This window comes from Miscanthus floridulus, chromosome 19 (genome assembly GCF_019320115.1).
Source record: "Miscanthus floridulus cultivar M001 chromosome 19, ASM1932011v1, whole genome shotgun sequence".
NCBI lineage: Eukaryota > Viridiplantae > Streptophyta > Magnoliopsida > Poales > Poaceae > Miscanthus > Miscanthus floridulus.
Genome location: NC_089598.1, coordinates 63,705,834 through 63,728,325, shown reverse-complemented (window position 1 = coordinate 63,728,325; position 22,492 = coordinate 63,705,834). Strand labels below are relative to the sequence as shown.

Here is a 22,492-nt window from a genome sequence, read left to right as displayed (position 1 = left end):
GGGCGAAACTTACCAAGGGCAACTACGGGGCCAGAGATAGCTCGGAGACGACGTGCGGCTTCAGGAAGGCAGACAATGGATGGTGGCGCTGGGTTGTGGCATGGCTGTGGTGACTCGATGAGATAGCTGCAGCGTTGGAGCTTGGATTGGGAAGGCACGGGCGTGGGCATCCGCTATTTAAGAGGCTGGCGCAGCTTGGGGCGCACGGCATTGGCAGAGGACGGGGGCAGCACGGACACGGCCTCCATGGCAGCAGCAGAGTATGATGTCATGATGAGGTAGGAGACCGACCTAACAGGGAGGCCCCACCTATCAGCACTAGAGAGAGAGAGAAGCACATGGATGCGGCTCGGCTGGGCTGCTTCTCAATACTAGGCCACACGGGGAGAAGTTGGGCCTACGCGCTGGCGTGGGCCGAAGCGTCAACGGACAGAAGGGAGACGGGAGTGGGCCTGAGCACGCGTCTGGGCTACGGGAAGAAATGGGATGGGCTGGGTCGGGAAAGACCTGAGGACATGGGAACAGGCTAGGCCTTTTGGCCAAAAGAGAGAGAGAGCATTTTCCTTTTTAATTTCTTTTCAAATCCAATTCAAATATGAACCAATTCAAATTTGAACACAGTTTAAAATACATTTTTCAGTTCAAATAAAAATGAACAATTTTGGGTAAGTTCCCAAAAATAAATTTTACAACTTTAAAAAAATACTTTTATTTTCAAGTTCTCTTTTTCTTTCTTTTCTTTTTCTTCAAAGCCATTTTTAATTTCATTTGCAAAAGCAATTTTAACCATTTTAAATTTTCAATCAAAACTACTCAATCAAATACATTCAAATGCAAGGGCATGTATGCACAAACATGTTGCTAAACCTTATGATGAATTTTAATTAAATGAAATTTTTTATTTTCCTATATTTTATGAGCACAAAATTTAGAAATAAATCAGTTTTATACCTATTTTCAAAAGAGGCAAATTTTAGGGTGTTACAATTCTACCCCCCTTAAGATGAATCTCATCCTTGAGATTCGGAAGACTGTCAACTAAGAGATGGGAATACTCCATCCTTGGAATTCTTCTTTACTTCCTTGTGCAGTTCCATCGTCTTTATAAAAAACTACTTTACTATGCATGCCTGTTGACCTTACTCCAAGTAATTTGCCTAACTAATTCCAAGATTTTGATAAATACTTCAAGCAATACTGAGGTATCTCCAATCACAAAGCCACCTTTCCTTTTGAGTCCACATTACCAATTCTTTTTCTTAAAATATACACCTTCCAACGCAAATTCCTTACTTTATTAGTCAGAAGGAAATTCTTCCACCAATCTTCAAAACATTAATGATTCCAGTTAAGTTGCTCGAACTTGGAATAAAATTCTTAGTCCTTGGTGTCACCCGAACCTTCTTAGCACAACTCTCCTTTGCTAAGGACATCGGCCATGACTTTGCTCCTTGATATAATAGCACTTCTCCAAGTCATAATCAATTTCATTCCAACGAGGATATCAAAAGCTCAAGACCAACTTAATGAAGATGTCCTGTACATTCTTTATCCTCCTAGATGTCACTTTTTCTTCCAAGAAGATATTACTTCCATGCTCCATAATGGATAACTCTAGATAACATGTTAGGTAGTTTAACTCACGCTTCCTTAATTGACTTAATGAACATGCCACTTCTTTTCTTCTCATACAAGGACACATTCCACACCTTGACAAGGTGCATCATTGTAGATATGAAGCTCTTTTCCGAATTGGCAAAGCTAATACATAGGTTTTACTTTAACCTTTTCTTGGACTTCTTCAACACTTAGCTGAGGTCTCTTGATCCAAACTAACTTGAAAAACTTCTTCGGTAGCTCTACCAAAATCTTTGATGATCTTGGATAAACCTTTGTTGAACCTTTAATCAAACCTCATTGAAACTATGAGTTTCTCTCATATCTTTGGGTACCACCATGCTTCTGTTGCGTAAACTAGAATGTAGGACACTTCATCTTGCAAATTCTTCACCTTGGCTACCCCCTTAAGAAAAGATAAACTAGGGGACACCGAAGCATAGCTTGCACCTCCTCCTAGATGAGCTAACTAATACCAAGACATTCTATCATCCCATTGATACTCTCGTGTAGGGGCAAGAACAAGAAATCTAAAATTCCTCATGAGCAGAAAAACAGCAGTGCAGTGAAACAGCTGTATCTCCCATTCTGTTAATCCAATGAAGTTGTAGCTTATACCGTTGGAAATCTTATAAAATTCTCCACAACTTCCTTATAGAACATTTTTCCAAATTACTCAGTTTTCTTGGTGGACAATAGTGCACAACAGAAACTGTTCTAGGTACCAAACAGCACAAATGCATGTCCTTGTGGTTTTTGTATCTCCATAACCAAAATACCTATCAATCTGATTCTTGTGCTCAGGGAAAGATATTGAAGTTTAATATTGTCCAGAATTTTTTCATGATTTTTGGTCATCTAAGATTAAAGATATAAGCCGAAGAGTGTAGGCTGCTACTGAAGAGACAGGATAGCGAGAACAGAAGAAAACCATAACCCAACTATTTGTTGCACTGATCCTTATACCTTAGGCCTATAAACTAAATGAAATTGTGGGAACACCCAACAAGATCATTGCAATCATTACAAAGATTCAAAACAATCATAAGCATAATGACAATACAACAAGCAATAAAGATGCACAATTCAATCATTGACTCAACTTACGATACTATCGTTTTTATTACATAAAGGGCACAAACTCCTATTCCTTAACTAAGGATCTTGGGTAGTCTAGCATGACTTCTTCATTGGTGTCTTTGATGATATTGCCTTCCTCTTCTTATCCACATTGTCCCTAGGTACAGGCTGAATACCATCATACTCAATTCTTTCTCCTGACGGTGTTGTTAGAAGAACCAAACGTTGGGCATACTTAATCACTCCTTTACAAGCAGCTAAACATCCCTGTCCTAGGATAACATCAATTTCCATTGACTCTAAAATGATAAGGTTTGCCACGAAGTTCACCCCCTTTATGTCAAGACTAACTTTTGGGCATATGTGGTCTGCCTTCACTTCACCTCCTAAAGAGTTAATTATGACCGGTTTCCTTATCGGAAGCATAGTTATCTTATGATCTTCTACATATTGGCTAGAGATGAACGAATGTGAAGCCCTAGGGTCAAACTACACTGTGGCGGGAACTGAGATTACTAGAATGAAACCATACACAACCTCCTTAGCTCCATGAGTAGTAATCATATCCACATTATTCAATCTTCCTTAGATGTAGTTTCTCTTTACTTTACTTGCTTGCTTTGGTTTCTTCTGTACCTTCTTGTCGGTACAGAAAGTGACCAACTAGTGAATATTTGTAGTTTTGTCGTACGTTGTGATCGAAGGTGGCCTAGCACTCAATGACACAGGGTTTATACTAGTTCAGGCAATGTGCCCTATGTCCAATTTGAGTCAGTCGGTGACTTTATTCCTGAGCCTAGGTGCTCGAAGTCTGTAGTGGGGTTACAATCGAGAAGGAGAAATATGGGGTGTATGAGAGGTCTGGTCGACTCTGGTCGGAAGGGCCGAGAGCGACAGGAGCTCCACTATGAGCTAAGTGTTCAAGCGTGTGCTTGAGGTACGAACCTAGCAGTTCTAGGGTTGTGAGCTAGTGAACTTGATCTATCTAATGAATCTGAAGGGACTGAGCATTAATCAACTTGGGTTAACTTGGTCTATTGGAAGAGAGCGCATCCCCTTTTATAGATGAAGGGGATGACCTTACAAGTGAGAGGGAGAGAGTACGAATGCTTCTAAGCCTTGTTGCCCATGCCGGCGGGTGTAGGATGATGGTAGGCGCCTACAATACTATTGGATGTTAGATGCACATGGGAGGTCCATCGTCTTATTTGGGTATGGCAGATGTTGGTACCTGCATATACTGTTGATGCCCAGAGACATGTGAGGAGTTTCACCATGTGCGCTCGGTACGGTAAATCCCGGTGCCCACAACACTGTTGATGCCCAGAGGCATGTGGGGGCCTTACCGTATGGGAGTCAATGGCGCCCACAACACTATAGAGGGAAATGTCGGCGCCTACTATACTGTTTGTGTTAGAGAGGTTGCTGAGTATTGTTCCTATAGGCGTTTAGGGTATGGTCCCTAGTATCATGGTTTGATTTGTGCACCCCACCTAGCTTTCTCTGTTTGTTCCCTAGTCCTTTCTAAGCGGGCGTCCCCCGTCAGTTGGTCCCAGTCAGCTCTGGTTGCGCCAGTCGAAGAAGAGCGGTGAGCAGGGCTTCTGTGAACCCCGGTTGGAGACGCGAGGTCAGAGTCAAAAGTAGTCCTTGGGCCTGGCCTTCCGATCAGAGAGGCTGTCGGAGGCGACTGGAGTCCAAAGCAAGCACTCTGGTCAGAGAGGTGGGCCAAAGGTAGCGCTTTGGTCTGAGAGGTGGGCCAAAGGAGTCGACAAGCGAGCATTGTTTCTCCTCGGCCAGACCTTCCGATCGGTGGCTGGACCGCCCTTTTGGCCTGTTGTTTTAGACTCTTGGGTCGGCCCATGAGCTACATGCTATCTGCTTGGGCCGAGCCTTGGCGTGGAAGCCGGTCCCCGAGGGACCCCGGGTTTACAAACCCGACAGGAGCCCCCGAGCCCCCGGGTGATTCGGACAAAATCATCCAGGGAATTTTTGTCTTGAAGGCTGGTGCATGCGAGCGCACCCGCGGGTGTAGCCCTTGAGCCCCCAGGTGGTTCGGGCAGAACCGTCTAGGGGGTGTTCGGTAGTGGGCGTGTGTGTGTTTTTTTAGTTGAGACAGAGTTTTGTCAACCAAGGCGTCGTTGTGTAGCCGATGCGGTTTTTAGGCATGGGGATCGGATGAGACAGAGCTCGTGGATCCTGGCGTTGGTGCACGCCATGGGATCAGGCGAAGTAGTTAGTAAAGGGTTTGGACGAGATGGAGCTCATTGATCCTAGTGTCGATGCGTGCCCTAGGATCGGGTGAGGTAGTTAGTTTTTAGTTAGTTTGGAATTTTGGGCGAGCAGGAGCTCGTAGATCCTGATGGGGCAAGTTTAGGGTCGCAGACCTGGGTGGTTTTGGAGCGTAGTTGGAGGATAGCCGGATGGGGCGAGATTGGGGTCACAAACCTAGGTGTTTGGAGCGCAGTCAGAGCGTAGCCGGATGGGGCGAGATCGGTGTCGTAGACCCTAGGTTTTTTTGGAGCGCACTGTAGCCGGATGGGGTGAGATCAGGGTCGTAGACCTAGGTTTTTTGGAGCGTAGCGTTGTTGGATGGGGCAAGATTGGGGTCACAGACCCTGGTCTTTTGGAGCACAGCGTAGCCGGATGGGGCGAGATCAGGGTCGCAGACCTAGGTGTTTGGAGCGCAGTCGGAGTGGGCGAGTTTGGGGTTGCAGACCTAGGCTTTTTGTGTCTTAAGCCCCCAAGCCCCGTTGGGCCTTAGTAGGGGTCGGTGTGAGTTGTGTGCATTACCCCATCCTTGGTTCCTCACAACCGGAGGGGTTGAGTTTTGTCGCTTGTCCCGATTGCTCGGGCTAGAGTGACGTGCTCGGTGAGTTCGCTAATGGGTATGATCGAGTGGAATCCGGGTCCGTCGTTCATGACGGGGTCAGCATAGCCCTCTTGTGACATTCCACTACTCCTTTACCTTCAACCCGGTAGATGCCTGGGTCATTTCAGAGAGCGACCCAGGTGGCCTAATGGCCTCCCCTCAATGGAGATTCTATGGGCTTGGTGAGAGGATCAGGATCGAATGAGAAGGTTGAGATGACCCGGTCTGCTAGACTGGGCGAGGGCTGCATGGGGCTCATCTATGTTTTTCTCCCCTAGCTCTATGGGTTGTTCATGTCAAATGAGGCAGCTGCCACTTCGTGATGCAACACGGAGCGTTGTGATGCATTTCGCTGCACGTGCGATGCTTAGTTCCCAAGCCCATAGGCGGTTCAGGGCCTAAATCATCCAAGAGGCATGGGTGTATGGGATGAATGTGCGTATGGATGTATGAAATGTTTATAAAGAAATAGAGGGGGTTGGTAGTGTTTACCTTAACGGTTTAAGTGACGGGGTTTGGAAAGCTTCAGTCGGAAACGTCCGACTGGGACCCGTGCTCGTCATTCGTGATAGAGTCGGAATGGCCTACATGGGGCGTCCCTTTGCTCCTTACCTGTCTCTCGGTGTTTATCCTGAGCGATTCGATCAACTCAGGGGGCCTGATGGTCTCTCCCAGCGGAGATCTCATTTTGGGTTTTTCTAGGTCTGGCCTAGGGAAGCGGGGAGCCGCCCGCGTGTGGTGGCGCTTTGGTTCTTGTGCCCATCGTGTGGTAGTGGTTGGTCATGCAGTGGTGGTGGGCCATGCCTAGGCCACATCCCATCTAATGAGGAACCGTTCCATCGAGTAGGGCACGTCTCATCGGTTAGGGCACGTCTCATCTACATTAAATGGGAAAGAGAGAGAGAGAGTTTCTCGCTCCACCATTTCGCCTTCTCCGATCAGTGCGCCCTTCCCGAACTATTGTTCCCTTTTCCTTAAGTAGGAGAAGGGGGAGGGTTTTCGCCTCATTCTTTTGCCTGTTCCTCATCTGCCGCCTCCTTTCCTCTTCCTTCTTGCCGTGAGCATTCCTAAGAGCCGCGGTGGTTTATAGGAAAGAAATGGGAGAGAGCGAGGGAGAAGAGAGGAACTCACCAATTCTTTTGTGATCCTAGAGCGAAATGTTGGACTAGATGTCGTCCACCATGAGGGAGTCAGTGTTGAAGGCCTTTGTTGCGAAGGGGTTCCTACCACCGAAGGAGGTGGTGCACTGGAGGGTTCCTAGGAGGGAGGAGTTCCCACAACCTTGGCCTTGCGAGGTGGTGTCTTTTCTTACCTTCCATGAGCGCGGGTTAGGGTACCCCACAAACTGGTTCCTGCATGGGCTACTCAATGAGTGGGGTCTGGAGCTGCAACACCTTAACCTAATGGGGGTGCAGCACATCGCCGGCTTCATCACCGTCTGTGAGGCTTTCCTCGGGATGGAGCCGTACACAGATTTCTTCCAACGGCTATTCTCTGAGAGAGCCTTGACGGTGGGGAATCCGGCCAAGATCATGCCGGTGGGGGGTTTCGCCCTGTAGAGGAAACCGAGCGCGGGTGGCTCGTATCCCGCGTACCTCCCCTGTGACTCCAACTAGGGGTGGCATGGGGAGTGGTTTTACATTAGGAATCCGATGGAGGCATTGTTCCCAGCTGTCGGGTACCATAAAAAGGGGCCCCCTAAGCAATAACCAAAAAATCGCTTAGACCTTGTAAAAATCGAAGCTAAGAGACAACCACCGATAAACCCCCACCTTATCCGAGGCTCGGCTGGACTGCCTGGCCCACCTCGAACAATATCCAGGCTCACCCGAAGCGGGCTCAGCCCAAAATGAAATCGTAAGGCCTCGGACGAGGTACCAATTCTCTGCCTCGCCCGAGGCTCCGCCCGTAAGGCCTCGGACAAGGTACCGATTCTCTGCCTCGCCTGAGGCCCTGCCTGTAAGGCCTCGGACGAGGTACCGATTCTCTGCCTCGCCCGAGGCCCCGCGCGTAAGGACTTGGACAAGGTACCGATTCTCCGCCTCGCCCGAGGCCCCGCCCATAAGGCCTCGGATGAGGTACCGATTCTCTGCCTCACCCGAGGCCCCGCCCATAAGGCCTTGGATGAGGTACCGATTCTTCGCCTCGCCCGAGGCCCCACCCGTAAGGCCTCGAACGAGGTACCGATTCTCCAACTCGCCCGAGGCCCCACGCATAAGGCCTCGGACAAGGTATCGATTCTCCGCCTCACCCAAGGCCCTACCCGTAAGGCCTCGGATGAGGTATCGATTCTCCGCCTCGCCTGAGGCCCCACCCATAAGGGCTCGGATGAGGTACCGATTCTCTGACTCGCTCGAGGCCGGCTCGGCAACAACCCCATCACCTCCGCCTTGACCAACTTCTCTGACAGGACGTCACATCCAACCAACGTGTCCAACCACTCCCGCGACGTCAGCCGAACGATGGCTCGATACAGCGGAGTGGCTGACGAGATGGGAGTCACATCGACGCCATGCCATCCAAGACAGGATGAGGTAGGGGTTACCGGCCACTATGCTCAGCACTGTGCCCATGACTAACACCCGTGCTGCATTGTGCTACCTAACCCCTGCTCCAAGGACAGCATGGCATGGAGAGTCATGTCTGGGTCCCTATAGCCTCGGAATCGACGTACAAAGACCAATTGCTCCCTCCGAGCCTTGGCTATCCGCTTCAGGGTCCCTGTAGCCTTGGGACTCATGCCCGTCGAGCCCCCCACAACAGTTTAGCCTCTGCACCGACTAGGCCTTGGCACTCTACGTTGTCAACATACAGCGACCGGCACGTTGTCCGCAGTACACACCATACCCTATGTCAAGCCGCAGGAGCTCCCACATCGCACAGGATCAGGCGTGACCAGCGCGTCGCTCCAGTGCACCGAGGACAAGGCCACTCCACCGACCATGCTGCCATAGTGACGAGCCATAGGGCTCAGACATGCCGCCTCTGCTCACAAAATGCCATGTAGCAAATCCATGTACCGCCCCTGTGCCTCCTTTTGACTATAAAAGGGAGTGACCGGGGCCGCTTCTAGGGGGACACAGAGACACACAGGTGCAAGCAACGCACAATGCTCTGTAACACACACGCTTCCTTAGTATAAGAGATCAACATCTTAAGCAACCCATGCCACTCCACATAGAGACCTGGGACTAGCTCCCTCTCTCGCTCAGCTTGTAAGCCCCTACTACAAGCACCTCGGTGCAAGGAATACAAGATCGCTCTCTTAGACTGGACATAGGGCACCTATTGCCTAAACTAGTATATACCTTGTGTCTCTTTGCATCACCATCTAGGATTAGGGGCACGCAGTACACTTTCACTAGTCAGTTGAGGACCCACCGGGCCCAAAACACCAACAGTTGGTGCGCTAGGTAGGGGAGCTACTGTGTGTCAGCTTAGTCATCCCAACAAGTTTTGGATGGCAGACCCCATGTGACCACTGCATCATGGCATGGTGATCTGGTTCGGGAGCCTAGAGTTCATGTCTCTAGGAAATGAGTACGATATGGTACTCCTCCCACCCAGAGCCCCATTGACCGACGATGACATCACGCACCAGCAGCCTAGGCGCAAGCGGCGCCCAGGCCGCTGCTCTCATCATGCTCGCCAGGCATGACGCAAGCGGGACCACCCCGACACCGCGTGAGCTCAGGGCGACGCACTGCGCTCCACCGGTATCACATGCCCGGCTGTTGGTACAGAGTCCCTGGTTGGGGACCTGTCTAGCTTAAGCCTAGGCAAGGGAAAGACGCCGATGGCGCGCAGCGATGCCCCATCATCAAGCTCTGCCCCACCACCTCTTGAGGAGTTGGCTCTGGCAGAGCAGAGCCCAGCGACGACATCGTCCCTGTACCCCTTCGGGTTGGGCAATGCCGCCACCACCTACCAACATTTTGCCCTCGACCTCATCGCCACAACCTCGACCCACACCCATGCTGACTCCTCAGAGGAGGATGAGGCATGGGCCAGAGTGGACTTCTCTAGGCTTCGTAGCCCTGAAGCCATGCGCCGCTTCATGGCCGCGAGCGACTACTGCTTCGGCTACTCCGACTCTGATGACGGAGGCACTTACGATCCCACTTGTGAGTGCTTCAATGTTGAGCTCAGGATGCCAAGCGTGAGTGATGAGGATGAAGGGGTAGGCAATCGCTCCCCGCCCCCTGAGGGGGCAGGCGGCGCTGCACCTCCACGCGTCGAGCCCCGGGTAGTGTGGAATGAGAACCTTGCCCCCGAGGAACTTCGACACCTGGACCTGGAGCAGCTCCGTGAGCTTCAGGCCAAGGTCGAACAAGACTGACTCCTTTTGTAGCAGCTCTGAGACACTCTTGAGCAAGAGCAGTGGGGTCGCGGTGATGGTGGAGTAGCCCGGCGAAGGGCTCGCGACATCAACCGCCACATCAACAACGACGAAGGGGGTGAGAAACCCCCTATCTTCAATCATGCTAGCTAGAACGTCATGGTAGCGGCGATGCTACTTTGAACGATGCCCAAGCCCTCTACCTCGGAGGGGCGATGGGTCCACGGCGAGCTCCGAGACCTCCTCGAGACCGTCGTGGTACAGCAGGCCAAAAGTTCCACCTCTCGACGGCGCGAAGGCGCCTCGGAACTACCCACGGCACCGCCTCAGTAGGATAGAGAGGCCTCGGTTTGTCTCGAGCCTGCTTGGCACCGACAGCCAACAAGGCCTTCTCGGTGCACGATCGCCTTAGCAACCAACGTGAGGCGTAGGGCGACCATGATGTGGTCAACAGCGACGGCGCCACGACAACAATGTGCCCGCCCCAAGCTATCACCCACACCGAGGCGGTCACTACGACAGTGGGGAGGACTGCAGTCCTTGTCCTGGGCCACCTGGCCCTCAAGTCTTCAGCAAGGCCATCCGCAGCGCCCACTTCCCGGCCTAGTTTCGGCAACCGGCCAACCTCGCAAAGTACAGCGGCGAGACCAACCCCGAGCTGTGGCTGGCCGATTGCCGCCTAGCTTGTCAGCTAGGCAGTGCGGACGATGACCTGCTCATCATCCGCAACCTCCCCTTGTTCCTATTAGACTCAGCGTGAGCCTGGCTCAAACACCTCCCTCCCTTACAGATCCACAATTGGCGCGACTTGGTAAAGGTCTTCATCGGGAATTTCTAGGGCACATACGTGTGCCCCATAAACTCCTAGGACCTCAAGAGTTGTCGCTAGAGGCCAGACGAGTCTCTCCGAGACTTCATCCAACGCTTCTCCAAGCAATGCACTGAGTTGCCCCGCGTCGGCGACTCAGAAATTGTCCAGGCGTTCCTCTTCGGCACCTCCTACCGAGACCTAGTCCGAGAGTTAGGCAGGAACATACCGACCATGGCGGCCGCGCTCCTCAACATCGCCACCAACTTTGCCTTGAGTGAAGAGGCTGTTGGGGCCATCTTCCTCGACAACGACGCCAAGGGGAAGCGGAGGGATGAGGCCCCCGGGGCCTCGGCCCCCCACCTCCCCAAGTAGAAGAAAAAGGGTTGCCAAGGGAAGCAAGAGGTCCTCGAGGCTAGTCTAGTCACAACCACAGATCGCAGGAATCCCTGAGGCCCCGCTAGAGGCCCTAGGCTCTTCGACGACATGCTTATGAATCCCTGCCCTTACCACCAGGGCCCGGTGAAGCACACCCTCGAAGAGTGCACCATGCTCCGGTGTTACTATGCCAAGCTTGGGCTCCCCAACAATGATGCCAAGAAGAGGGACGCTGGCGATAGGGACAACGATAAGGACGACGGGTTCCCTGAGGTGCACAACGCCTTCATGATCTTTGGCGGGCCTTTAGCATGCCTCACGGCGCGTCAGTGAAAGAAGGAGCGTCGGGAGGTCTTCTCGATGAAGGTGGCCACTCCTCGGTACCTCGACTGGTCTCGGGAGGCGATCACCTTTGATCAGGATGACCACCCCGATTATGTCCCAAACCCCGGGCAGTACCCACTCGTCGTCGACCCGATCATCGGCAACACTTGGCTCACCAAGGTGTTGATGGTCGGAGGCAGCGGCCTCAACATCCTCTACGCCAACACCCTGGAGCTCCTGGAGCTCGACTAGTCATAGCTCCAAGGCGATGCCGCACCCTTCCACGGCATCGTGCCAGGGAAACGCACGTGACCCCTCGGGCGCATTGACTTGCCCGTCTGCTTCGGCACTCCCTCCAACTACCACAAGGAGCTCCTCACCTTTGAGGTGGTTGGGTTCAAGGGGACCTATCATGCCATCCTAGGGCACCCGTGCTATGCCAAGTTCATGGTGATCCCCAACTACACCTACCTCAAGCTCAAGATGCCAGGCCCCAATGGCGTCATCACTGTCGAGTCCACGTACAAGCATGCATACGACTGCGACATCGAATGCATCGAGTACACCGAGGCTCTCGAGGAGGCCGAGACCCTCATCGTCAACCTCGACCGACTTGGTAGCGAGGCGCCTGACTCCAAGTGTCATGCCGGGACTTTCGAGCCCACAGAGGCCGTCAAACTCATCCTGGTCGACCCCACCTGCTCCAACGACCAGGCGCTGAGGATTAGTGCCACCCTTGACAGCAAATAGGAAGCCGTGCTCATCAACTTTCTCTGTGCGAATGCTGATGTATTCGTGTGGAGTCCCTCGGACATGCCGGGCATACCGAGGGAGGTCGCCAAGCATGCCTTGGACATCTGGGCCGGCTCTAGACCGGTGAAACAGCACCAGTGCTGATTCGATGAGGAAAAGCGCAGGGCCATCGGTGAGGAGGTGCAGAAGCTCTTTGGCGGCCGGATTCATCAAGGAAGTGTCCCACCCAGAGTGGTTAGCTAATCCCGTATTAGTTAAGAAGAAAAATGGGAAGTGGAGGATGTGTGTAGACTACACCGGTTTGAATAAAGCATGTCCAAAAGTTCCATTCCCATTACCCTGAATCGACCAAATCATTAACTCCACTATGGGATGCGAAACCCTTTCTTTCCTTGATGTGTATTCCGGTTACCATCAAATCAAGATGAAAGAATCCTACTAGCTCGTGACTTCTTTCATCACCCCATTCAGCATGTACTGCTATGTGACTATGCCGTTCGGCCTCAGAAACGCAGGGGCCACATACCAGCAGTGCATGACCCAGGTCTTCGGCGAGCACATCGGGCGAACCATCGAGGCCTACATGGACAACATCGTGGTCAAGTCCAGAAAGGCCAGCAATCTCGTCGATGACTTGGAGGTAGCCTTCAAATGCCTCAAAGAGAAAGGCATCAAGCTCAACCCCGAGAAGTGTGTCTTCGGGGTCCCCCAAGGCATGCTCTTGGGATTCATAGTCTCAGAGCGCGGCATCGAGGCCAACCCAGAGAAGGTCTCGGCCGTGACCAACATGGGACCAATCTGAGACCTCAAGAGAGTGTAGAGGGTTATGGGATGCCTTGCGGCCCTGAGCCGCTTCATCTCGCGCCTTGGTGAAAAAGGCTTGCCTCTGTACCGCCTCTTGAGAAAATCCGAACACTTTTCTTGGACCCCCGAGGCCGAAGAAGCCCTTGCCAAGCTCAAGGCACTGCTCACCAATCCTCCTGTCTTGGTGCCGCCGACCAAGGGCGAGGCCCTCTTACTATACGTCGCCGCAACGACCCAAGTGGTCAGCGTGGCCGTAGTAGCCGAGAGGCAGGAAGAGGGGCATGCTCTACCCGTCCAACGACCTATTTACTTCATCAGCGAGGTGCTCTCCGAGACTAAGACACGCTACCCCCACATCTAGAAACTGATCTATGACGTAGGCTTGGCTAGACACAAGCTGCGTCACTACTTCAAGTCACACCTGGTGACCGTGGTGTTGTCTTTCCCTCTAGGAGAGATAATCCAGAACTGGGAGGCCTCGGGTAGGATAGCCAAGTGGGTCGTCAAACTCATGGGGGAAGCCCTATCTTTTGCGCCTTGGAAAGCAATTAAATCCCAGGTCTTGGCCAATTTTGTGGCTGAGTGGACCGACACCCAACTGTCACCTGCTCAAGTCCAGGCGGAATGCTAGACCATGTACTTTGATGGGTCCCTGATGAAGACCAGGGCAGGCGTGGGTCTGCTCTTCATCTCACCCCTCAGAGTGCACATGCACTACATGATTCAGCTCCACTTCACCGCCTCCAAGAACGTAGCCGAGTACGAAGCCCTCGTCAACGGCTTGCAGATCGCCATCGAACTTGGAGTACGGCGTCTCGACATACGGGGCAATTCACAGCTCATCGTCGATCAAGTGATGAAAGAGTCAAACTACCATGACCCCAAAATGGAGGCGTACTGCAAGTTGCTACATCACCTAGAAGACAAGTTCGATGGTCTCGAACTCAACCACATTGCGCAAGAATTCAATGAGACCGTGGACAGACTAGTAAAGATGGCATCGGCATGGGCCCCGGTCCCCCCGAACATCTTCGCCAGAGACCTCCACAAGCCTTCCATCGACTATGCCTCGGCAGCGGAAGAGGGCCCACCGGTCGAGCCCACCGCAGGGCCCGAGGCCCCCTCTGTCACCGAGGCCCCTGCGGCCAAGCTCAAGGCCATGGAAATCAACGCGGAGCCTCCCGAGGTCGACCAGGGCATGGACTGGCGAGTCCCATTCCTTGATTGCCTCGTTCGAGGAGAGCTTCTTGCAGATAGGACCGAAGCCCGATGGCTTGTGCGATGAGCCAAAACTTACGTCCTCAACAACGGCGAGTTATATAGGCGAAGCCCATCTGGCATCCTCCAACGGTGCATCACCACCAAGGTAGGCCAAGCCCTACTTTGGGACTTGCACGTAGGAGCCTATGGGCACCATGCAGCGCCTTAGATGCTCATCGGAAACGCCTTCCGCCAAGGGTTCTATAGGCCAATGGCGGTTGCTGACGCCACCAAACTGGTACGCTCCTACGAGGGATGCTAGTACTATGCGCGGCAGACGCACCTCCCGACCCAAGCCCTCCAAACCATCCCCATTACATGGCCATTCGCCGTATGGGGGCTGGACATGGTTGGGCCTCTATAGAAGGCCTCCGGGGGCTATACCCATTTGCAGGTAGCGATCGATAAGTTCTCCAAGTGGATCGAGGCTCGTCCGATCACCCAAATCAAATCCGAGCAAGCGGCGTTGTTCTTCACTGATATCATCCATAGGTTCAAGGTTCCAAACACCATCATCACTGACAATGGGACACAATTCACCGGCTACAAGTTCCTGACGTTCTGCAACGACCACCACATCCGTGTGGCCTGGTCGGTCGTAGGACACCCTAGGACAAACGGCCAAGTAGAACGTGCCAACGGCATGATCCTACAAGGTCTCAAGCTAAGAATATACAACCGGTTGAAGAAATTAGGCAAGAAATGGCTTGCCGAACTCCCGTCGGTCATCTAGAGCCTGAGGAACACTCCAAGCCAAGCCACGGGGTTCACACCGTTCTTCCTGGTCTATGGAGCCGAGGCCATCCTCCCCACTGACTTGGAGTACGGTTCCCCGAGGCTACAGGCCTACAATGAGCAGAGCAACCACACTTCCCGTGAGGATGCCCTTGACCAACTGGAGGAAGCCAGAGACGTTGCGCTGCTACACTCGGCCAAGTACCAGCAAGCCCTACGATGCTATCAAGCCCGACGCATTCGAAGCTGTGACCTGAAGGTGGGCGACCTGGTGCTGAGACTGAGGTAGAGCAATAAGGGACGACACAAGCTGACCCCGCCATGGGAAGGGCCATACATCATCGCCCAAGTGCTAAAGCCCAGGACCTACAAGCTAGCCAATGAGAAGGGCGAAATCCTCACCAACGCTTGGAACATAGAACAGCTACGTCGCTTCTACCCTTAAATTTCCAAGCATTGTATACATTGTTTCTCGAAATACAATAAAGAACGTTCTTTAGTTGTTCTTATTTTTTGAGAAACCCCCCGAGCCCATCGATGGGGGATCGGCGTTACGATAACACTATAAGGGAGACTCGGCTCTGCCTCTGCAGAGGTGCCCACCGCGGGGCTCGAACAAGACTCGGCTCTGCCTCTACAGAACCGAGCCTCCCTTAGGGGCTAGAAGGGGGGACCCCCCCTAAGTCCCAAACACCGTTTTTTAGTTGTTTTTCGAAAAAAAATTCTACGCCAAACTCTCTCACGTACTTTGGCAAATCGATTGTAAAAAACCTAAGGACCGAAAGTCTGTCTTAGGGCCAAAAGGCCAGCCGATCCGCGAGACGGCCTACGCCTCTAGGCTACGGCAACTCCCTCACCACCTTTTGCCCGAGGGGCAGCTTAGGCTCCGAGGAAGTTTTTTGCAAGAGATATGTTCAAAGACGAGACAGAGGGTAGAGGCTCAGAAATATAATAAAAAATGATTAAAAGCATATACGCACAAGTACTTTAAAAGGCCTCGACGGCCACAAGCATTATGGTACAATAATGTAAGTCCTAATCTATTTACATGGCCGTTTTGGCCTAGGTCAAAGCTCAGGGTCGCCAGCATCGGCGGTCGGTGTAGGAGGAACCACCTCCTCTTTGAACAACCCGGCTAGTGCCATGCCAGGGACCTTAGCCGCCTCCACCAGCTTCATGACCTCCTCCTCAGCCTTCTCGTCATCATCAGCCACGACGTAACCATTGCTAACGGCCTCGAGGTCGATGCCAGTGTAGTGCGAGGAGACAATGGCCAGGGCACGCTTGATGCTCGTGTGCAGTGCCCCCCGGAGCCACTCGTGCACTCGGCCACTCAACACGATCAAGCAGCTCCCGAGGGAGCTGCCTGACTCAACCCCTCCGACCTCCAGGGCCTCGTAGGTGGTACGGGCGGCGCTTTGCAGCACATTGTGCTCCCGGATCTTGGCCTCGAGCATTGCCTACACTATGATGGAGGCCTCGGCTGCCCGGGTAACCTCCTTCTCCAACCATGCGCCAAGACAGGCGGGATGGGGTCAAGCATGAAAGAAAAACAAGCCGAACAGGGGTGCAAACCTATGAGACTCACCCTCGGCTTTCTCCCTCTAGTTTTGGACCTCAACCCAAGAGGCCTCGGCCGCCCTAGAAGCTTCCCTCTCCAGCTCTACGTCACGTCGAGGAGTTAGGGGTCAAACGCAAGAAAAACAAATAAAACAAGGGGCGCGGCTCAACGGGACTCATCCTTGGCCTTTTCCTTCTAGGCTAAGGCCTTGACCTGGGAGGCCTCGGCCACCTTGAGGGCCTCCGCCAGGGCACCTTTCGTCAGCAGGTGCGAGCCCTTCTCCACACCCAATTGCCCGGTGATAGCCTTGGCAGAGGCCTCCACTTGTTCAGCCCAGGACCTAAAGGTGTCCCGCTCATGGGCCACCCAGGTCAACTCCTCCTCCAGCTCCTTGATCTGCGCCACCAAAGGGGAGGCCTGCTCCTAAGCCGTGGCTGCCTCGGCGTTCATATCAGCACAGCGAAGGTGGAGATCCTCCACCTCCGCGCTCCGCGCCGATAGAAGCTCATTGGCATTGGCGAGCAGGTCCTTCTGTTGCCGGAGCTGCTCCTAGATGTCCCTCTCTCGTCGGAGGAACATCGACTTCCTGAGGGACCGGGCCTCGAGCTCTTAGATAGGCAGAACAGACGTCAAGCACTGTGAGAAAACTTGGGAAAAAGATGACACAGCACAAGAACAGAAGGCGTGTACCTGGGCAACATCGGGCAGGTCGTCAGCCATGATGGACAGCGCTGTCCGTAGCGACCACTCTGCCAGCTGGTAGAATTGCTCGAAGGAGCCCCAGCGCCCCCCTTGGCCGTGTCCTCAAGGGCGAACAGAGGCTCCCCCTCAGGGTCATCCTAGCTCCGCCACAAGACACGCGGGCGATCTCACCCGTGGGGCTCGGGTTGTACCCAGATGAGGGCCAAGCTTCCCTCGCCAGAAGTCGGAGCTAGCTGCTCCGCGGTGCTGGCCGCCTTGGCGTCCGCCACCTCCTTCCCCCAGGAAGTATCGTCGAAGGAGATTGAATGAACCTCCACCTCCCGGGCGCTCTCCGGTGATGGCGGCAGGTCTTGGACCGAGGGTGGTACCAAAGCTTGCCCCGCCTCCATCTCTGCATCCTAGGCCGCCGGCTCCGCCACGCCTAAGCCGGCCTCGGCCGCCTCGGCCTCGGTGGTCCCGGGAGCTCTAGCCTCCGCCACCTCAGCCTCAGAGGTCCTAGGGGCCTTGGCCTCGCCCTCAGTGGCCTCAGCGATTGAAGGCGCCTTGGCTTCATCTAGCTCGAGGGCCCTAGCCTCGCAGGGCGTAGGCGCCTCCAACCCCGCTGACTTCGTGGCTGCCTTGATAACCTCTCCTTGGTTGACCGGCTCCTTCGGGTCAGCCCTGGCCGACGCCGTGCCACGCTGTATGGTGGCCTGTGCCTCCACCACCCGATGGGTGGTGGAGCTGGTGCTCACCTTAAGCGCCTTACGTGGTGCCAAGGCGGGTGCTTCCACCTGATGCTTCCGGCTGAAGACAAAATACTCACAAGGTCAGCATACGGCCAAAGAATGAGTGGAAGATGCTGCAAACTCCACTAACAAAACACTTACCTCGAATGGGGATACAACAGCTTCCGTACTGCGTCCCTCGTCCTCTACAACGGCGATGGCGGCGGCGGTGGCACAGCCCCCGTGTCCGCCGGTGCCGGCCGGCCCTCGCCGGACTCTGACGCCCCCTTGACCCTCTGCGGAGGCTGTTGGGTTGCCCCCGCCGTCGCCTGTTCCACCTCCATCATCGAGCCCATCGGGCTGACGGGCGTGCTTCCCCAACGCCCATGTCTCGGGCGTGTCGGCCTCAGCCCCGGGGTAGGCGGTCACTAGCCCTAAGGCATCTTCTCCTCCTCCTCCTAGAGACGCTGAGCCGCCCACCGACGCCCCGGACGCCGTCCCCCTAACGTCAGGGAGATGGTCTAGAGGACCCTACCCCGCCTCGCTCTCGCCGTCATCACTCGAAGAATCTGTTGATGACGGTGACAGAGATGGCTCCACCGGGAGACCGTCGTGCCTCTATTGCCGATGATGTTTCTCTAGCTCATCGTGCTCGAGGCTCTTCCTCTTGCGCCTTGCCTCCTTGGCATCCTTTCGCTCCTTGTACACCTTAGCATGCGCCCCGTTCGCCACCCACCGCTCTGCATCCTCAGGAACGGACGGCAGGGAGGCTCGCACATCCCCCATCCTCTGCAGGAACGACAAACGCAAATAAGGGAACTGATTGAAAATGTAAGGAGCAAGGAGGCCTCGAGGGCCACAGTGGTGCGTGACTTACCAGAGAGATGTACCCCCACGACAGGCACATCGGGAACGGGGTCAGATCACTACTCCTCTACCGCCCCTCCACCGTCTCTCTCACCCGACGTAGACCCTCCTCGTCGAAAAGGGCGACGGCGGACAACCGGATGTCGTCGATCAGCTCACTGGTGTCATCTCGAATAGGCGTTGCCGCCGAGCCATCAGCGGCAGCACCCTCTAGTGGTGGAATGCCACCACGTCCATGGCCGCCGTAAGGCCACAGCTGCGCAGCCTCTCCAGCGCCTTCAGGAGCGGCTGCAGCTTGGGCTTATCAACCAATGGGACGCCATACCTCCACCTCTCCGGTTGGCTCTCCACAACCCGCCTAGTATAGGGGGAAGCCCACTGTCATCATTGTGGAGGTAGAACCAGCTGTTGTACCAGCGGCGGTTGGACGACGCAAGCTAGGCTAGGATGTAGAAGGGCTGCCTATCTTGGCGCACTTAGAGAGTGTAGCCACCGGCCCTCAACGCCTTCTGCGTGCCTGTCGTGCCCGCTGACTTGGTGTTGAGCCCTGCCCGAAAGAAGTGGAGCCACAGCTCCCAATGGGGGGCGATGCCCAGGTACCCCTCGCAGACGGCGACAAAGATGGCCGCCTGCGCGATGGAGTTGGGGTTGAAGTTGTGGAGCTCCACATTGTAGTAATGCGGGAGCGCCCACATGAACCAGTCCGCCGGCAAGCCGAGACTATGCTCGTGGAAGGCCACGAAGCTCACGAAGTAGCCATCGCATGGCCTCGGCTTCGGCTCACCCCTCGGAGCAATCCACTCTGGTCTGTTGGGGTCGGTAACCGAGTGAGGAGACCATCGTCGACGAGCGACTACAGCGTCGCCGCAGACATGTCGGATGGACCCCAAGGATCTACCTAGATGACAACAGTGCCACCGCCCATGGGTGCGGTGGAGAATGTAGCTATGGCAGTAAGGCGTGCTCTCGCTATCCCTCTCGCTCTCTCTCCTTTCCTCCCCCTTCTCCCTTCCTCTCCTCGGTGCTCTCTGTTCTTAGCAACCGCTCAAGGGCAGAAAGGGCGAATGCAGGAGGGCAAGGTAAGGAGGGGTGGGGCAAGGCTCGTCACGTATTTATGAGGGAGGGAAGGGGGCAAAACAAATGGGCGATGAAACCAGGGAAGTTTCCCTCAGATCTAGCGTAGTTAATCCAGATCCAACTAAACCGCCCACGCGTCCACCTCTTCCTTATTAACTGTGCGCACACAGTAACATCCCATCCGTAGATGTCGCATCGCATCCGACCATAGCGATGGCAGGCGCCGATCTGTCTCCCTGAGGAACCGCCTCAAAAGGCGCACCCGCCGTTGTCAGACGATGGGAGGGGAATATCCCCCACCCGATTCCTTTCAGACTAAGGAACTGGGCACCGAGCCCATTATGGTCTAGGGGTTCGAAGGCTATGCCCCCGAGGGTCTCAATAGCTGCCTCAGGACAAACAGAGTCAGGGATGACTATGGGCGAGCCCGTACATGGCCGAGGCCCAAGCAAGCGATTGCTTGGGATGCCCTAAGTCATGTCCGAGACCGGCAGGGAGGTCTCTGAATGGGATCCCACCGTAGGGAGGCACCGAGCCCTCGGGGCTAATCGAACGGCCCTAGGACCCACTAGAGAAGCCCTTTGGTACTGTTGGAGTGTGTCTCTAGACCACTAGTCGACCCCTATTGAATGGGGCATGGGCCCCCACTTGGACTTACCTGGTAACAGCTCACCGGAGGTGTCACTACTCGTGCCCACCGAGGGTAGCCTGGCATACTCCACCCCACCTTCCAAACAAAAAGGATGCACGAGGGCCACACAAAAAAGATAGGGAAACTCCTGATCACCCTCTTGCTCCATGTAGAGGCTCGGGGGCTCTTCCTGCAAACAAGCCGAGGCCCAACAACCCAAACTCACACTCGGGGGCTCAGCAAACGTGATAAAAGGCACCGAGCCCGTTACGGTCTAGGGGTTTGAAGGCTGGGCCCCCAAGGGTCTCAATAGTCGACCCAGGACAAACAGAGTCAGGGATGACTATGGGCGAGCCCGTACATGGCTGAGGCCCAAGCAAGCGATTGCTTGGGATGCCCTAAGTCGTGTCCGACACTGGCAGGGAGGTCTCTGAATGGGATCCCACCATAGGGAGGCACCGAGCCCCCAAGGCCAATCGAACGGCCCTATGACCCACTAGAGAAGCCCTCTAGTACTTTTGGAGTGTGTCTCTGGACCGCTAGCCGACCCTATCGAATGGGGCATGGACCTCCACTTGGACCTACCCAATAATAGCTCACCGGAGGTGTCACTGCTCGTGCCCACCGAGGGTAGCCTGGCATACTCCACCCCTCCTTCCAAACAAAAAGGATGCGCGAGGACCGCAGAAAAAAGATAGGGAAACTCCTGATCGCCCTCTTGCCCTGAGCAGAGGCTCGGGGGCTCTTCCTACAATCAAGCCGAGGCCCAGACGATCCGAACTTGCACTCAGGGGCTCAACAAACATGATAAAACCCCTCACTCAACATGAGAAAAGCCCCTAGAGGAATAAATCTACTCCTCCAGGGCCTCGGGGCTACACCCGGTGGGTGCGCTCGTGCACCCACCGAAGCCTCGAGTATGAAACACCATCCTGCTAGGAGCTGCCACGAGCCAAGTCTCGTCAAAACCTCAGGGAGAGCGCTCACACTCTCCCCGAGGCTCGGGGGCTACTGTTGGCTACCATAAAAAGGGGTCCCCTAAGCAAGAACCAAAAAAATTGCTTAGACCTTGTAAAAATCGAAGCTAAGAGACAAGCACCGGCAAACCCCCACCTTATCCGAGGCTCAGCTGGACCGCCCGGCCCACCTCGAACAATATCCGAGCTCACCCGAAGCGGGCTCGGCCCAAAATGAAACCGTAAGGCCTCGGATGAGGTACCAATTCTTCGCCTCACCCGAGTCCCCACCTGTAAGGCCTCGAACGAGGTACCGATTCTCCGCCTCGCCCGAGGCCCTGCCCGTAAGGCCTCGGACGAGGTACCGATTCTCCGCCTCACCCGAGGCCCCGCCCGTATGGCCTCGGACGAGGTATCGATTCTCTGCCTCACCCGAGGCCCCGCCCGTAAGGCCTCAGACGAGGTGCCGATTCTCCGCCTCACCTGAGGCCCCGCCCGTAAGGCCTCGGGCGAGGTACCGATTCTCCACCTCGCCCAAGGCCTCACCCGTAAGGCCTCGGACGAAGTACGATTCTCCACCTTGCCTGAGGCCCCGCCCGTAAGGCCTCGGACAAGGTACCGACTCTCTGCCTCTCCCGAGGCCCCGCCCATAAGGCCTCAGACGAGGTATCGATTCTCCGCCTCGCCCGAGGCCCCGCCCATAAGGCCTCGGATGATGTACCAATTCTCCGACTCGCTCGAGGCTAGCTCGGCAACAACCCTGTCGCCTCTGCCTTGGCCAACTTCTCTGACAGGACATCACATCCAACCAACTCGTCCAACCACTCCCACGACGTTAGCTAAACTACGGCTCAATACAGCGGAGTGGCCGACGAGATGGGAGTCACATCGACGCCATGCCGTTCGGGATAGGATGAGGCAGGGGTTACCGGCCGCTGTGCTTGGCACTGTGCCCACGACTGACACCTGTGCTGCACTGTGCTGCCTAACCCCTGCTCCAAGGATAGCACGGAGTGGAGAGTCA

The 22,492-nt window shown here is 54.6% G+C and overlaps 1 protein-coding gene across 1 annotated transcript; it reads right to left on the bottom strand.

The window, feature by feature from the left end:
- Positions 1-17,628: 17,628 nt before the first annotated feature.
- LOC136526115 (uncharacterized) lies at positions 17,629-18,293 on the bottom strand. The gene is made up of 2 exons (XM_066518882.1): positions 18,148-18,293; positions 17,629-18,016 (listed from the first exon to the last, which is right to left on the bottom strand). The coding sequence occupies exons 1-2, from the start codon at positions 18,291-18,293 to the stop codon at positions 17,629-17,631; spliced, it is 534 nt and encodes a 177-aa protein (XP_066374979.1).
- Between the last annotated feature and the right edge of the window lie 4,199 nt (positions 18,294-22,492).

Coding starts and splice junctions, on each gene's coding strand:
- LOC136526115 (XM_066518882.1), bottom strand. CDS start 18,293: ATGGGCTCGATGATGGAGGTGGAACAGGCGACGGCGGGGGCAACCCAA. Junction 18,017..18,147: donor CCGCCGCCGCCATCGCCGTT/GTAGAGGACGAG, acceptor TTTTGTCTTCAG/CCGGAAGCATCAGGTGGAAG.